General features: G+C 43.2%; 1 protein-coding gene across 1 annotated transcript; it reads left to right on the forward strand.

Moving 5' to 3' along the window:
• Window positions 1-3029: 3029 nt before the first annotated feature.
• LOC109406517 (eukaryotic translation initiation factor 4H) lies at window positions 3030-3934 on the forward strand. Its single transcript, XM_019679611.3, has 2 exons — window positions 3030-3061; window positions 3631-3934. The coding sequence occupies exons 1-2, from the start codon at window positions 3030-3032 to the stop codon at window positions 3932-3934; spliced, it is 336 nt and encodes a 111-aa protein (XP_019535156.3).
• The last annotated feature ends 12537 nt before the right edge of the window (window positions 3935-16471 follow it).

The following is a 16471-nucleotide window of genomic DNA, read 5'->3' on the forward strand; positions in this document are numbered from 1 at the left end:
TATTTTTAAACTCACTTTTGAGTTATTTTTTGCATCCTCTTTCATTCGCTCTTTTTATTGTTGTCAAAGAGTAAATAACAAAACAACCCAACTTTGAGAGTTTGATGCGGGAAGCCAAAATTGAGTAAGTGACATAAGGTACACCGGGGCAAGTTGAAATGGGTGGGGCAAGATGAAACACGAAGTTTTGAAATAGATTTCAATACAATTTGGAAATTTATCCTTCGCTAAAAGATTGTTTGAATCAAAAACTATGTGTTATGGCGATCAAACTGTTTATTATCATTAGAAAACATCGTGTTAACCCGCTGTTTCATCTTGCCCCACCCGTTTCAACTTGCCCCGGTGTACCTTAGTACCGAAAGTTGAGTGATTTTAACTCACGGTTGAGTAAAAAGAACTTCGACTCTAGGTACTTTGGCCGTATAAGGCTATCTGACGTTTGATCTCCTTTCTCTGTTTTGCAAGCTGTTTCGCTCCCGAGGAGGATAGGTTTGTTTTCATACGGAAACGTTTTCGTATGAAAATATTAAACAAAAAATTGCTATCTTCGGTGGCTGCTTGAGAGAGAAGGGTGATGAGCGCTAGATTGCCTTAGGGGCGATTTCTTCACCCTGGCTTAAGCGTTAAGTCTGGTTTAACTGTATGGGTAAGCCTGGCTTACCAGTTAAGCCGAGGTGAAGAAATCGGCCCTTATACGCCTAAATGCAAACTGTCGCCGTTAATGTTGCTCAGTGTTACATAAATAATATGCGAACGAAACCTAGTGTCGCCCCTCTAATTTTGGGTAATTTTTTTTTGAGTTCAAGCATAACTTTTCAATCCGACGTAGCTCGAGAATGCAAACAAATCCGGGTTAACTGCTGCATGCATGATTCATAAAGCTAATTGAAGAATCCACATCACTGATAGGGCCCATATAGCCGAAGCGGTAAACGCACGGGTATTCAGCATGACCATGCTGAGGGTGACGGGTTCGATTCCCGGTCGGTCCAGGATCTTTTCGTAAAGGAAATTTTCTTGACTTCCTTGGGCATAGAGTATCTTCGTGCCTGCCACACAATATACGCATGCAAAATGGTCATTGGCAGAGGAAGCTCTCAGTTAATAACTGTGGAAGTGCTCATAGAACACTAAGCTGAGAAGCAGGCTTTGTCCCAATGAGGACGTTACGCCAAGAAGAGAGAGAGAGACATCACTGTTTGATGATTTATTGCTTAATTTGTTTAACTAAGCATATTTTTCGAAACGACGTATCTAACTATTTTGATGTTTACAACTTTACTGATAGATACACCATTTTGATATATGAGAAAACCAAACGACATATCTAGCCAAAATCAAAAGTAACAGATACACCAAGCCGGCACCATACAAAAGCGACGTACTGGCATGACGTATCTCTAACCAACCCGGTGTATGTGTATTTTTGTCAAAATTCATTGTGAAAATGATATGGAATGAGTAGGTTTTGTTTCTTACCTAGTGCGTGCTATATCCCTGGTGATGTTAAGCACGAAAAAACTTGTGAAAAGTCTTTTTATAAAAAACTATTTTAGTGAAATGGTCGTCAACATAGAGCTTGCATACGTTTATTCGCATCTCTCTTTCAAGCATGCAGGTGGGATAGGATTTGTTTTCATCGAGAAACCTTTCCTGATGACAACAAATCCTATTCCGCCTGCATGTTTGAAAGAGAAAGGTGAATAAACGTCAGCAAGCTCTATTGACCATGAATTTACTCAGATCAGTGAAAAAGTTAGATACATCGATTTGAAAAATTATTCTTGAGTTTCTCGTTTTCTCCGTGTTGGTTTATCTTCACACGCTAGTTTGAGAATACCCATTAATGGGTATTTTAGTACCCATTTCGAACTAAAGTGGCTTAACCCATTTAATGGGTATTTGCCGTTTACCCATTAATGGGTTCGCGCCAAACTTCATAAAATGGGTATTTCTTACTCTTGTTTTTTGTACACGAAATGGGTAAAAATACCCCATTATTTAAGAACGATTTTGCAGTTTGAGGTTAGGTTTATTCCTCGGTTTATTCAATGGTTTATTGAAATTAAGTTAGGAAAATAACGACGAATTTAATAATTTTCAGTAAAATATTAGTATATTTCCGTCTATAGGGCACTGCACGAAATTCTCTCCTTCTCTTTCACTCTTACAGAAATTTTGTAAACAACAAGGCCAAGAAACGTCAAAATCCCATATAAAATCAAAACAATGCAGTGCCCTATTGCAGTATCAAATTTATTTTTCTGTACCGAAACGTATCTTCCAAGAACCGCTCCCAGTGCTTCCAGCAAATCCAAACTTCTCTCGAGGAACTTAGCCATCTGCAATTAGAAACGTATTTTGCTGGGAATATTCACAAAAAAATGTTCACTGATGTTACTTACGGTTTGAAAAGTAATTATGAAAATGTTTCCTGTACATATTATTCACTTTTATATATATTTTTTCAATCGATGAAACCAAAAACGAAAAGTTTAAAAAATGGTGGGCTCAGAATTTTCACAACTGACATGCGTACTATTTACCCATTATTGTCGGGCCGCCACCAAACCGGACTTCGCATAATCAAGTCGCGACGCGACCCAACTCGCGACGTTTTTTAGTCATGTCAAAAGTAGTGCGCATCCTTCCTGTTATTGTCAGCAACACAGCGCACTAGATGCGAAACAGTTGCGACACTTGTGGGCCAAGAAAATGGCAATTTTTGATTGAATGTCGGTCTTGATTCCAACCGGATAGACAATATTATAGTCAGAGGCGAAACTTCACAATGGGGTTAAAATATCCATTATTTGTTTTCATAAAAATACCCATCTTTTGACAGCTCAGTACTGAATCAAAAAATGGGTACGAGAAACCCATTTAATGGGTATTTTCAAACTAGCTCCTTCGGCTTCAGTGTATGTTTTCATGCGGTAAAATGGAATGTTCCCGTAAATGTGCGCACGACAGAAGAAGGGACTTTTCGGTTCGTGCGACACCACCACTGCGCTTCAAAAGCAAATATGGCAGGCAGAGGTGGACATGATAATAATAGGTAAATTAAATTACAAAATTTTACGTTTGAATCGGTGCTATCGAACGAAATTGTGCATTCGAGTTATTCTCCTCGCGGTACGCTTTCCGGAAACAATCGGTTTTACGTCGGAAATGGTGAAAACGCAGTGTAAAAAGTGAACCAAATTTGAGCTCGTGGTGTGTTTTCGGGAAGTTGTCTGATTCTTCTGGTGGCTCTGCGCTGTCGGCGAAATGCGAAAATTACGGCATTCGTCCCAAAATAAGCGACCGCAGTTACAAACAAAAATGTGCTAAAAATAATCGCATCAAGAGTGACGACGATGACCGGGGCAGTTCCGGCAAACAAAAAAGTGTGACTTCTTGGAGAGTTGCTTAATTCATTGCATAATGATTTGTTTATCCATGCGTTTTTCGTTCATCGGTTGGTGGGGAATGCTGAAGAAAAAGGTGGTCGTTTGAAGAGCTTCCAGTGGTCAAGAAGAAAACTGCACTTGGAACGGACTGGCGTTTTCACCTGTTCATTTTAATTACTGCAGCAATGTTGAAACCTTCATGGAACTGATCATCAATTTTTCTCACCCGCACTAGATATGGAGGTGAGCGGGCCCGCAGGCCGCTCCCAACGGAACCACCGTACATTGCGTACGTGGGCAATTTACCGCAAGGCGTTGTCCAGGGCGATCTGAACAAGATTTTCAAGGATTACACGGTGAAGAATGTTCGCCTAGTCAAAGACAAGGAAACGGACGTTTTCAAAGGCTTCTGCTATGTGGAGTTCGAAACGCTGGACGAGTTGAAACAGGCCCTGGACCTTGATGGCGTGATCATGCTTAACGACAGCTTCGCTGCGCTGAGAATTGACATTGCGGAGCAGAAAAAGAATGACCGGTAAGTGCTAATTTGTATGGGAACCGTGAAACGGGGCGAATAGATACACCTTCTTGAATGCTTAGGCAAGTATTGCTGGGACCGTGCTTGATCAAGCCAGTTGCAAGGGTCTCAACTTTGGGCCCCATCTCCCACAACTGCTGTAACTAAGATTCAATACCAATTTTTATTTTGTTTATTTATTTGAGAAAAGGTTGCTTGTTTCTATTCGCCCCGCATTGGGGCGAATAGAAACAGCATTGAACAAATTTCGATAATTCAATTCTAATTCAAATAAAAATGAAAGACTAGATTATAATAATTTATCAAGTGAAGAAACAATGTAGAATATCCAAAAATAGTTAAGGCTCAAAAAAAAAACATCTCTAAAGAACATTTAAATCAACTGTTAAAAAGGTAATCGATGGGAAGCGAGTAGTGTGACGTCTGTTTCTCTGTGATTACGCCTGCTGAATCGGAAAATACGGTTATTGGTTTTACGGATGTACGCGTTAAGAACAGTAGCAGCCTGTGCTGAGAAAATTGAGCACGGATCTGGCAGGCGATAGAAGTGGCTGATTCCATGATCGGTCACCCCTATGCCCACTTTATCGAGAGCCTTGGAGCCATCCGGGTAACCAAGCCATGGTATTTTGGTGCTTGGCTCAACCACGCATCTTGTTACCTTTTGCGAATTTTCTCCTGCCCTGATGCGGTTTTTTATCGACATTTCCAACTTCAGACGTGGCGAATTACATCTCCTGGTTCATTTCCAATGGATCTCCTCCACTGGGGGGAATGCTTCGTTGACGTGTTTCTTGAGGAGTCGGTTTGCCTCATCAAGGAGAAGAATTCCATCACTACATGGTGCCGTCTTTTCTAGGAAGCCAACACTGTTCTTTTCTCTTACATACAGTCTCGGTAACCAAACGTTCAAAAGGCAACCTACCGCTCTCTATGCATGCGGTGTCAGCAGCTGTAGATGGAAGTAGGTAGGCCAGAAGTAATTCGAATTGATGGTTATAGACAGGGGCTAAGGTGATCGTTAGGTAGTGCATCTGTAGCGAAGCAGGTCAATTCGATCCCGTATAGAAGTCTGCTGTCGATTATTGCACTGGCAAATCGGAGACGAACACCATGATTACTCGTTTTATGTCGCTGCGATAAGCTTCGTAGGAGATGATTTAAACGAGTTTTACACATGTATTTTACCAGTTTGTAGTGATCAAGCAAAGTCAGATGACAGTCTATTAGAACTCCAAGCATTCGCATTGGTTTTTTAAGAGGATTGGCAGGTCATTGGTTGCCACAGTGAAAATTAGCACAGGATCTCAGCCGATATGCCAAAACCCGCATCTTTTGCCCATTTGGCCACCGCAATTACGGATGCTTGAGGTTTTCGACGAAGAGCCTTCACTGTCCGCTCAACGGCATCAAGCATGTCATCTACGTACACGCATATATAAATCTCTTTAGGTAGGTTTGCAAATACTCCATTCATTGCCACTAAACAGCTATAACTGATCCTTGCGGTATACCGGTTTGTTCCGGGAAGTTTTTGGAACGATGGTTTCTAGTCTAATCTAATACAAACGCAGCCAGTACGAGAAAGCATCCTGGAAAGTAATTAAGTAAGATTACGCCTAATTACTTTTCTTGTCTATATTGAGGCTTGCAGCATATCAATATGATACAAGCATCAAAACGGCCAGGCCTACTGCGTTGTATTTGCCGTAAAGATGATTCTACGAAGTGCCTCGAGTTTGAAACATTTATTCCTTGTCGTAGCAATTCTCGAATCTACAGGGGAGGAAGGATGCGTGGACATACCGTACCAAACGCTCCAGATGTATTTTTTTTTTTTTTTTTTTTGTCTGTATTAACGAGATTTTTAACCCTAGGCTAGTTCATCTCGGGACCCACGCTTTACTTCCCTTCCGAAGGAAGAACCCACATTTTGTGAATATGTCGGGAGTGGGATTCGATCCCAGGTCCTCGGCGTGATAGTCTTGTGTTCTAACCACCACACCAGGCCCGCTCCGCTCTTCTCCAGATGTAATATGTATGTAATAATAAGGTTGAAATATATTAAAAAGTGCTTTGGATGTTATACAATGTACACAATGGAGAGGTCTCACCCATTTGCTCTGCAGTTCTAAATGGAGCTTTCGTTGATTTTTGTTAAGTAATAGATGTGCTTCGTTTGATGTTGTTTTTCATTAACGATTCACCCAAGCCAACAGATCTTGCAAGATTGAACACTAACTAACTGCATTCGAAAACACACGATCACACTTATCTTGTTTTTTTTTCAGGAAAAAAACATATCAAAACTCCCGTCTCCTATTTTGCAATGCCGATGTTTTTGGAACGATGGTTTCCAATATAAACTTGAAAGGTCCTCTTACGAAAGAAATTTGCGCAAGAAGTGCAGGATGTGTCCCGGTAGCCCACATTTCCTGAGCTGCTGGATAACACCTGGTGTCCAGGCTCGGTTATAAGCTTTCGCCAAGTCCAAAGTGACAATTTCGATGTGTTGGTTGTCGTGTTTAGCTTTGTTTGTTGTGTTTGTGGCAAAGTATTTCCCCGTAGCATGATCAGGACGGAAGGCGTGTTACCTATAATTAACGTAACAGCCCAGATGAGCATCTCACAGTGACGCTCTCTTCTTCTTACAGAGATGAACCAGCCACGGGCTAAAAGTCTCTTTATAATGATAAAAAAGCCGTTCGTCGGATCACTAAACGGCAATAATTTAATAACTATTTCCACAAGCGTCCGCGATCTTCGAAGGAATGATGATGTTTCTGATGTTTAGAATTTTAGTATGGTGAGAAGGCTAATTGTCCGTTTCTGCAATGAAATAGTGCAAAAAGCGTGGGTATTTTTTTTTCTTTGCTGGTGTCTTTCGACTCGGCTAAGACCTATGCTGCCCCCACTCGCATAACAGTCCCATCTTTGCTGGATTTCCTATTCATATGGGACTGTTTTGCGAGTGGGGGCAGTATGTAGATCCATCTCGCCAAGCGTGGGTATTTTGATTCCTTGCCTAATTTGATGATGTTTGAGCAAAGCTTTGGATAACTATGCTGTTTATGTTGCAAGAAATGGAGAAAACAACAACACTGCTTCCCAAAATTTTGCTCAAACAGCATCCTGTTAGGCAAGGAATCATAATACCCACGCTTTTTGCACCATTTCATTGCAGAAACGGAGAATTGACCTTCTCACCATACTAAAATACTAAAACGTGTTCTAACTTCTAACATCAACCAATTTTGAATTTGAGCATTAATTTTTGTTTTAGAGCGATTTTATAGTTCCATAGGATTGCGAATGAAACGTGACGTTTATGCGTCCCCTTTTTAGAATGTTACAAATCGGCCTTTCATTTTTCCAACAATTTTCAGAACAAACTGTCAATTTTATTTCCCTATATGATAGTACACCATGATACATGGTCATGGGCTGCAAAATCTCAATATTGCCAAAAATGCACATGGGACAATTATGCTTCCACCGGCAGTTCAGGTGCACACATCTCAAGAAGCAAGCTTAAGTTTACGAAGATATTTCTGATAAGTTCACTTCTGAAAATAACGATATTCTCCCAGTATCAAATAAAACACGTCTCAACTTATTGCCAGTCTAAACAGTTCTGATTTTATTTCAGTTCCACTCTACACCAGTTTCCTATTATTTCCCTTTTCTTTCCAGACTCTCACTCTCAATTTCACTCACTCTCTTAATCTACTTTCTCTTCGCCCGACTCTATGATTTATGTTTTCAACCTTCGCGAGATCGCTACAGTCCTCCACCCTAAGATTTTCCATACTTACAAAAGTAATATCTATCAACAATGTTCAAACCCTTCAGCAATATATTAATAAAAATTTACATAGCATAATATAAATTTACATAGCAAGACTTTCAATTCAACTTAAAAATAGATATAATCATTATAACGCTTCTTCTTCGTTTTTCTATTAGAAATTCTTCTGGTTACAACTTTTTGTGGAATATGTGTTTCTTGATCTTCATGCAACATTTCAGGTACTTCATCATACATATTTCGAGGTTCGTGCAATTTATCCGAATAGATAAAGGAATCGGCCGGAAATCCATAAAACTCTTCCTCTTCTTCGGATATCCGTTCGTGCTCATCCTCCTCTTCTCTTGTTCTTTTTGTATTTCTACTGCATTCCCCTTTCGAACTTGCGTTAGAAAAAATCTCTTCACTGGTTAGATAAAGTTTTCTCCTTCGAGGATGTTTTACGTGTGGCAGCTTCAACTGGCGTTTGTGCGCCAAAATGATTCTGCCTCCGAGGGAAATCTGAAAGGTAGTATCGGAATTTCGATTTAAAAATTTTGCAGGTAACCAACGTCGTATGTCTGTGTTATCAAAATTCTTGTAATATATCAGATCACCACTTTTAAGTTTAGTATAATCATCATTTTCTTCTACTTTTGCGTTAGGTTCAAAATTATCTGTAGTATTTTGTCTGTCTGTTGTAGTCTGCCTGTGTTTATGTCCAGTTTTAGGGTTTATCAAATCCAATAGGGTCTTGGGCTTGAAACTTAAAAGCTTTTCAGAGGAAACTTGTTTGTCGTCTAAGCAAATATTGCGATAATTAAACAGAAAATAAGAAATTTGTTCATCAGTATCCATTTGTCTTATGTCTGGGTCAAGTAGAAGCTTTTTTAATGCATCCTTTACAACACGAACCATCCTTTCTGCCTGGCCGTTGCTTTCCGGGTGATACGGCGGGCTTTTCAAAACTTTAATTCCCTGGTTTTCAAAAAACTTGACGAAATTCATTGAATTAAAAGGAGGTCCCCCATCAGTCACCAAGGTATCTGGTAGTCCAAATCTGGCAAATATCCGAAGGAAGACTTTGATTACCTTTCTGAGATCAGTACCGTACTTCATATGTTCAATTTCGATCCATTTTGTAAAACTGTCCACTACCAACAGAAAAATCTTCTTTTCGAAATAAAAAAATCAGCATGAATTCTGCTGAATGGTTTATTGGTAGGAATCCACTGGGAGTAATGAGCCTTTTTTGTTACAACATTCATCTCATTGCAAATTTTACAACTTTTTGCAAAATCCTCTACATCTTTATTCAACCCAAACCAGTAAACCGTTCTACGCGCTAATTCTTTTATTTTATTAATGCCTGAATGATTCATGTGTAGTAGTTTGAGTACTTTTGTTTTCATAGATTCTGGTACAATTACTCGGTCTTGGAATAATACACAGCCTTCTACTTCTTCAAGATCTTGATAGTGGGAAAAAATGTCAGTAAAACACCTATCTAACCTTTTGGGCCATCCTTTTCGCAGATACTGAAGCAACGTCTGTAAAAAATCATCTTTAGATGTTTCTTCTGCCACTTCTTTGTAATTTATAGGAAATTCGTCCGAAAAATTCAAGTTTTTAATATATTCTATTGATAAATTCTTTGGCACTTCTTGTGATAGCGGAAAGCGGGAACAAAAATCAGCGTTACCTAATTTGGAGGAAGGACGATAAACTATCTCAAAATCATAAATCGCTAATTCCATCACGTATCGTTGTAAACGTGTGATGGAAATTGGATGCTTCCCTTCCTTTCCAAAAATCCCTATTAGCGGTTTATGATCCGTATAGATCGTAAATTTCATTCCGTTTAAAAATTTATGAAATTTTTTCACAGTGCTAACCACCGCTTAGGCCTCCAGATGAAGAATAGGATATTTTTTTTGGGCATCATTTAGAGAGAAGGAAACAAAACTTATAGGCTTCTCAGCTCCATTCACAACATGGGAAATAACTCCACCAAGGCCATAATTGCATGCATCCGTTACTACGACTACCGGCTTGTATGGATCAAAATACTCAAGAAGATTAGGTTTCATTAGCATTTGCTTACATTCGTTGAAAACTTTCCCACAATCATGACTCCAGACATATTTAACATCCTTTCTTAAAAGATTGTAGAGACAACTTATGCGGGAGGACAAATTTGGAATAAATTTGGCGTAAAACGTTAACAGTCCTAAAAATGCCTTCAGCTCGGTCACATTTTGTGGGGCTTTTGCTTGGCGAATTTTCTCCACCTTGTTGGGACAAGGGAGTAAACCTTTATCGGTCAAAACATGTCCTAAATAGGGTAGGTCTGTAACAAAAAATTTACATTTTTTAAAATTAACTTTAATGTTTGCTTTGGCTAATCGTTCTAAAACCAATAAAAGTTTGTTATAGCAGTCATTGAAATCTTTTCCCGCAATAAGTACGTCGTCTAGGTAGCATGATACGTTTTCTAAACCGGTCAAAACTTGGTCCATGACCTTTTGAAAAATTGCCGCACTGGATGACGCTCCCTGGGGCAATCTGTTATAGGAATACAATCCTTTAATTGTGTTAATTACTAAAAACTTCCGTGATCTTTCGGACAAAACCAGTTGGGTGTAAGCCCCCTCTAAATCCAAAGCACAAAATACTTTTGAACCCGACAGAGTAGCAAATAAATCCTGGGCCAATGGCAATGGGTATGTGTTCGGCACTATAACTTTGTTTATAGAGACCTTACAATCTATCACGAGTCGAATGTTGTTGTCCTTTTTTATTATTACCACTACCGGTGAAGCCCATTCACTGGCTTCTACTGGTGTTATTACTCCGTCCTTTTCCAGTTCGTCCAAATAATCCAAAACTCTTTGACGAAGTCGCAAAGGAACCTGGTATGCTTTTTTAATAATTGGTCGATCTTCTTTTAAAATTAAGTCACCAGTAAAACCTTCTATTGGACTTGAAATTCTTATTGAATACACTAGGAAACTTACTTTTGATATTGTCGACCAAACTCTCTTTGTCTTTCGATGCGATGTTTCCAACCGGCAATGTCAAATTTGTGAAAGTGTTTCTCCATCCTTTGTAAAACTCGTCCAACCATGCGCGACCCATAAGTGGTATGAAATCATTTTGGCAACGTAAAACCACCAAATAAAGTTTTTTCTGCATTCCATTCAAGTGTGCTGTGACCAGGACCTTTCCTAAAACTGTCAGCTTGTTGCCATCAATGACTACCAAACGTTTGTTGCACTTTTCCAAACTCAAATGTTTAAAATTCCTTTCAAAAAGCTCCTCCGGTATTACACTTTCCGCTGATCCGCAATCCACTTCCATGGTTAAACGTCGCTTCTCTATGTTGACCTCCACATAGCAAGGTTCGTTGCTTTTACTTTTCGATAAAATGTTTAAACATGGAGAATCTTCATCCTCCGTGTCTGTAGAAATATCCTTTTTTAAGCGCTTAAAAATGTCTGATGTATCCGTTACCGGTGGGCTTGATTTTGGAGAATCAACAAATTTCACACTGTACTTTTCTCTTTGTGGACTCTTTGCGTTTAAGCGTGTTGTGAATTTCCCCGGCTCGGTAGAGCGAAGTACCAAAGAGCAAACGGATACATACACTGGAGGGCTATCGCACCAACATTAAATCACAAAAGGCATAGTCTCATTTTAACACGTGTGTATTAGCTGATGCATTCCTGAGCTCTTCCCTACTCACAACCTAACTGTGGCTTAACTAGGTTACACGTTTCATTTCCTTAAATATAACGTACTCACGGTGCCGCAATCATGCTCTCCGCTCACGCAACCATTACCTGCCATCGCCCATGGGTGCTGCTGTCGGCGTGCACGCCGACCGTGATACCTGCTCGGTTGACTCGTTCACGGCAGAATTGGAAGCCAGGTTGGAAGCGACCACCGTGATGCACTTGATCGTCTTCCTTCGAACGCGCTTGTCGGATTGCACCCTTCGATGCCGCCCCGCTGTACCGGAACTGAAGGCTATTCGTCCTGAGTGCTGACTCCGTGGCTCGATATCCCTCGTGCTAGTGACGCACTGCACCTTCGGAATATCCTCGCCTTCGGCAACGACCTTCCGTCCGACGGATCCTGTCTCCTAATTCCGCCGAATGATTCCGTGCCACGATGATTTTGCAAGGGGTCCACTTGGCCTTCGGGATTCAAAGCAGCCACTTGATGGTGCCCGTCGCTGCAACAGTGATCCAGCTGCCGGAAACCGATGTCCGGACACGAAGCCAGTCCGCAACAAAACCCTGCGAGAATCCACATTAATTAGCATTTTCAACCACTTTCCGAGTTACCGGCGACTTACCCAATGGGGTTTTGATGGTTTTCTAGCGTCCTGTCGTCCGCACCGTTTCGCCTCTGGGGTTCGGATAAATGTGGACTTTCGTTCTCGTCGGAGCCACGTGGATGTCGGATGTGCGCTGGTTCACGAAAATGTTCTAGGTTAGGATGGGTTTTCCTAGAGCCTGGGTGTTTCAATGGAAATGCTGGAATTTACCTGACTCTGGTTCCCGGCGTTTCCCGCTCTTTCTTGATTCCGAGCTGGTGTTCTGTAGGCGGATCCCTTTTGTTGGCCAATCGGCGTTCCTTCCGCGGAGTCACCGTACTCGCGACGTTCGGCCGGACGATCAAACCAGCTGCCTTCGTGGTAGCGGTGTGTGGCTGCTTAGAAGGTGATCCCGTTTAATTTGCAATTCACAGATCGTTCACCCAATTAATTATGCACTTCACGGATCCTTCACCTAATTACCTGATGTTCTTCCGATTCTGCGAATCTTGGCCTCCACGCGGATTGCTGCCCCGATGCCTGTCGTGGTCACGCACCCGCAGCTAGCGAGAAACTTCAGCGGAATGATGGTGTGGTGACGTGGCAAAAACTTGCAATGAATTGATTTTGCGCTTCTGTATTCATCAGTTGCGGCAGTGTGTGAGATGACAGGCTTGCAGCGACGCTTTGTTTCGGCATTTGTTGTCGGTATAATCGTTAGTCGGAGCAACGATTACATTTCAAATTGGCGGTTGGCGTATGCGTTTTAGCGGGCATTAATTGCGCAGTGGTTTACAACACTACGATTGCAGCTCATTTCGGTGACGCTTTACTTAGACTAATGCCAAATTGTAACAAAATAACTGTAACGTAACACAACCTTACCACAGGCGCAGAGTTTTTTGTGAGCGCTGACAGGCAGCTCACAAAAAACTCTCAGACTCACTTCCTCAAGAAGTCGCAGAGAGACTTGAGCAGATCTGATGGTTATCGCTTGAGCAGACCTCAAGATGTTGATAACTACAGCCAAAACTAACAAACGCGAACCTTGTTGTTCGCCAGATCCAAAAGCTCAAAACATAATCAAAACAAACATAACGGCAGCAAGTCCTGCCAAAGGTGATCTGAACGCTCACAAATGAGCAAATGTCTCTGCGCTAGTTCTTGTCCCATCTTCTGTGCTATGCCGTTCCTGTGGCAAAACACTCAGTATGATCTATTCTAGTTTTAAGAGCTACAATAAAACTAAAGATCAAAACATGTAACGAAAATTACGGCTAGTGTTGGCTAATATATGAACGTTTACAGTGGATGTTGTCAGTCACGATTGAGTAAAGGTCGGATTTGGTCGTCCTGAATCACTACGAGCCCAGAAAGGAGGTTTTACCGCGCCCCCCGGTCGCGTTGCTTTTATGGAAGTTTTTCGTAGTGACCCCCATGCAACCGACTACCACTTAGTTCAAGACCTGTGCCTGGAAGTTTGTCAATGTCACTCGGTGGGATTCTCCACAGCAGTTTTGGTGCCCGATCGGATGATCGGCGGCGAAGCTACAGGTCCTTCAACTCCGTGGTCGACTGCCAAGGGTCCCTCACTGTCTGGCGGTTCGTTGTGTTTGAGGTTTAGACCGTGTGCGACAGATGATTCTGATGTGTTGGTCCACTGTGCTGCAAGGAACGGCGAGGTTTCGCTTGAGATCTTGGTCCTCTAGCCACTGCCGTAAGACGTGTTTCGGTGGCTCGTAGGCTCGTCGTTAACAGCTCCCTGCTCGCTGTCTGCATAGCTTGTCCGTTGTATGGCATTTGGCGTCACCTTACTAGCTTTCGGAGTCCCAATCTCCCTCGCCGGCTGTGTCCTCCTACCTTCGCTGTGCCGACACTTCTGTTGGTATTTGGGGCCATCCTCCAACTTTCAGGGTTCCAATCTCCCGAGCCCTCCGTAGGCTTCATGCAGTCGCTGTTTATGGCATTTGGAGCCTCCCTACTCGCTGAGTTGCTTTCAGGGTCCCAATCTCCCGAACCTGCCGTAGGTTGTAGTCTTATCGCGTTGTCTCAATTTCCGGTATTTGGAGCCTCCCTACTCACTGGATAGTTTTCGGGGTCCCAATCTCCCTCGCCTGCCGTAGGCGCTGCTACGTACTCCTCCTCTCCCAGTACTCCCAGGTGCGATTCCGCTGCGCCCGATAGTGGCCGTAAGCTTCGAGCCGCGTCGAACCGATTGTTGGTCGTCGATCTCCGACTCTCCACTCCTCCTATCCGGAAGCCAGCTGGTGTACTGCAGAGATCCCTGCTCCCCGTTTCCAAAGATGCAGGGTGCGATTTCTCACGATCGCGAACGGCGCGCGGTACACTTCTTGGCGCGATAGAAGTGTTGATGTGCCGCTGATTCTCGCTGCTGATGAACCGTTGTCTTGACCGCATAGCGTGTTTTTACTTCTTGCGAAGTTCTTGTCGACAAACGAATTTGCGTACATAGCTGTATAATGGTCAAGGTGGAGAGGTAGTTTATGAAAGTTGTTGCTCATCACACCTGACTGTGGACGCTCGACCTGGTTTGGGAGCTCGACTGGGAGCTAATCCGAGATTGCCTAGGCTCCGTTGTCTGATGAGTGCCGCTGAACAACGAACTAGACTCCACTGCAGAGATGATTCTTGTGCGGTGCAGCACCGTCAGGGTCCTCCGTGTTTCCGGAGCGCGTTGTTTTTCTTCTTCACTGCGTTCCTTCTGCTACCCTTGGGCGTTGTCTGGTTTCTCGCTCTGCACCATGGAATCTTGACCGCTTCGCGTATTTTGGTGATTCTCCGAAGATAATTCGTAGTTGACAGCTGTTGCTGCTTACATAGCTTGTGGAATTACTTCGTTAGTCTGGCTTTATGTCCTTGGCATGATACTGTCCTCGCTTGCCATCCTTCACGTCTTCCAGCACGTAGAGATTGCTTCCCAGGATCTTCACCACCGTCGCCGGAGCGAATTTGGAGTCGAGTTTGCGGTTGATGTGATCCACCTTGGAAGACTGCGTGAAGGTTCTACGCCAGACGAGATCACCAACCTTGAAAACGATGTCGCGTGTCCGCAGATTGTATCGCTGCTTCGTCTTTTCGTGGTTGTTCTTTATGCGCCGGATGATGAACTGGTGGATACGACGAATCGCCGATAGCCGTACGTCCTGCGCCACTTTCGGATCGTCGGGTGTGTTCAACTCCTGCTGAGTATACAGATCAGTGTGCAGTATCAGCTCCCTACCGAAGTTCGCATAGTGCGGGCTGACACCGGTCGCCTCGTGCTTCGCTCCGTTGATGGCTGCTACGATCGCTTGCAGGTTTTCGTCCCAGCCTCGGTGATCTTCATCCAACAGGGCTCGTATGCAGGTTATGAGGACTCTGTTCACTCTCTCGGCATTGTTCACCATCGGACAGTAGAACGCAGTCTTCATGTGAATGATGTTGTGCTTGGCGATCAACGCTTTGAAGGCAGCCGACAGAAACTGCTTGCCGTTGTCCGAAAGAATGATCCGTGGTCGAGAGTATCGTAGGAAGACGTGTTGTTCTAGGAATTCCACCATTTTGACGGAGTCCGCAGATCTCATCGGATGAACGATGACGTACTTCGTCACCCAGTCAACTACGACGAGCATCACCGTATTTCCGGCACGAGAGCGAGTGAAAGGACCTACGAAGTCGACCGACACCAATTCCCAAGGTACACGGGCAGGTTTGGGACCACCCATGTTCGGCATCATTGTTCTGTTCGGCGCTTTGCTGGCTTTGCATGTCTCGCATCCCCTCACGTACCGTGCGACGTCCTCCATCATCTTCGGCCAGTAAAAGTGGTTCTGCAGCTTCTGCCAAGTCTTCTGGAATCCGAGATGCGCTCCTGATGTTGAATCGTGGAACTTCGCAATCACTTCAGCTCGCTGATTGAGCGGGACAACCTTCCTCCACCGGTGTGTCAGCGCGCCTTCTTCATTCCTACAGCTGCAGTTCTTGTAAAGCTCTTGATTCACCAGACGGAAGTCCGGAAACTTAGCCCCGTCTTGCTGCACTCGTTCCGTTAACTTCTGGTACCACTGATCGACGGAAGCATCTGCAGCGAAGACCATCGTGCTGACAATTCTGGATAAAGCATCCGGTACCGTGTTGATTTCTCCCTTCCGGTATTTGATGTCGAAGTCGAAGGCGTTCAATCTGAGTATCCAGCGACTCATGAGTGCTGTAGGGTTCTTCATTGATCTCAGATAGCTCAAGGCAGAGTGATCGCAGTGTACCGTGAACTTCGTGCCCTCTACGTACCCTCTGAACTTCTCTATTGCCCGGATGACGGCCAAACATTCACGTTCTGTCACAGAATACTTTCGCTCTGACGAGGACAGTTTCTGGGAGAAGTAAGCAATAGGATGTTCTTCCCCGTCTGTCTCCTGCGTCAGTACCGCACC

The sequence above is a fragment of the Aedes albopictus genome, chromosome 3, assembly GCF_035046485.1.
Source record: "Aedes albopictus strain Foshan chromosome 3, AalbF5, whole genome shotgun sequence".
In the NCBI taxonomy this organism is placed as follows: Eukaryota; Metazoa; Arthropoda; class Insecta; order Diptera; family Culicidae; genus Aedes; species Aedes albopictus.

Excerpts from the sequence above, each read along its gene's own strand:
- LOC109406517 (XM_019679611.3), top strand. The coding sequence starts at position 3,030 with ATGGCAGGCAGAGGTGGACATGATAATAATAG. Across the intron at positions 3,062-3,630 it reads GGTGGACATGATAATAATAG|ATATGGAGGTGAGCGGGCCC; the intron begins GTAAATTAAATT and ends CACCCGCACTAG.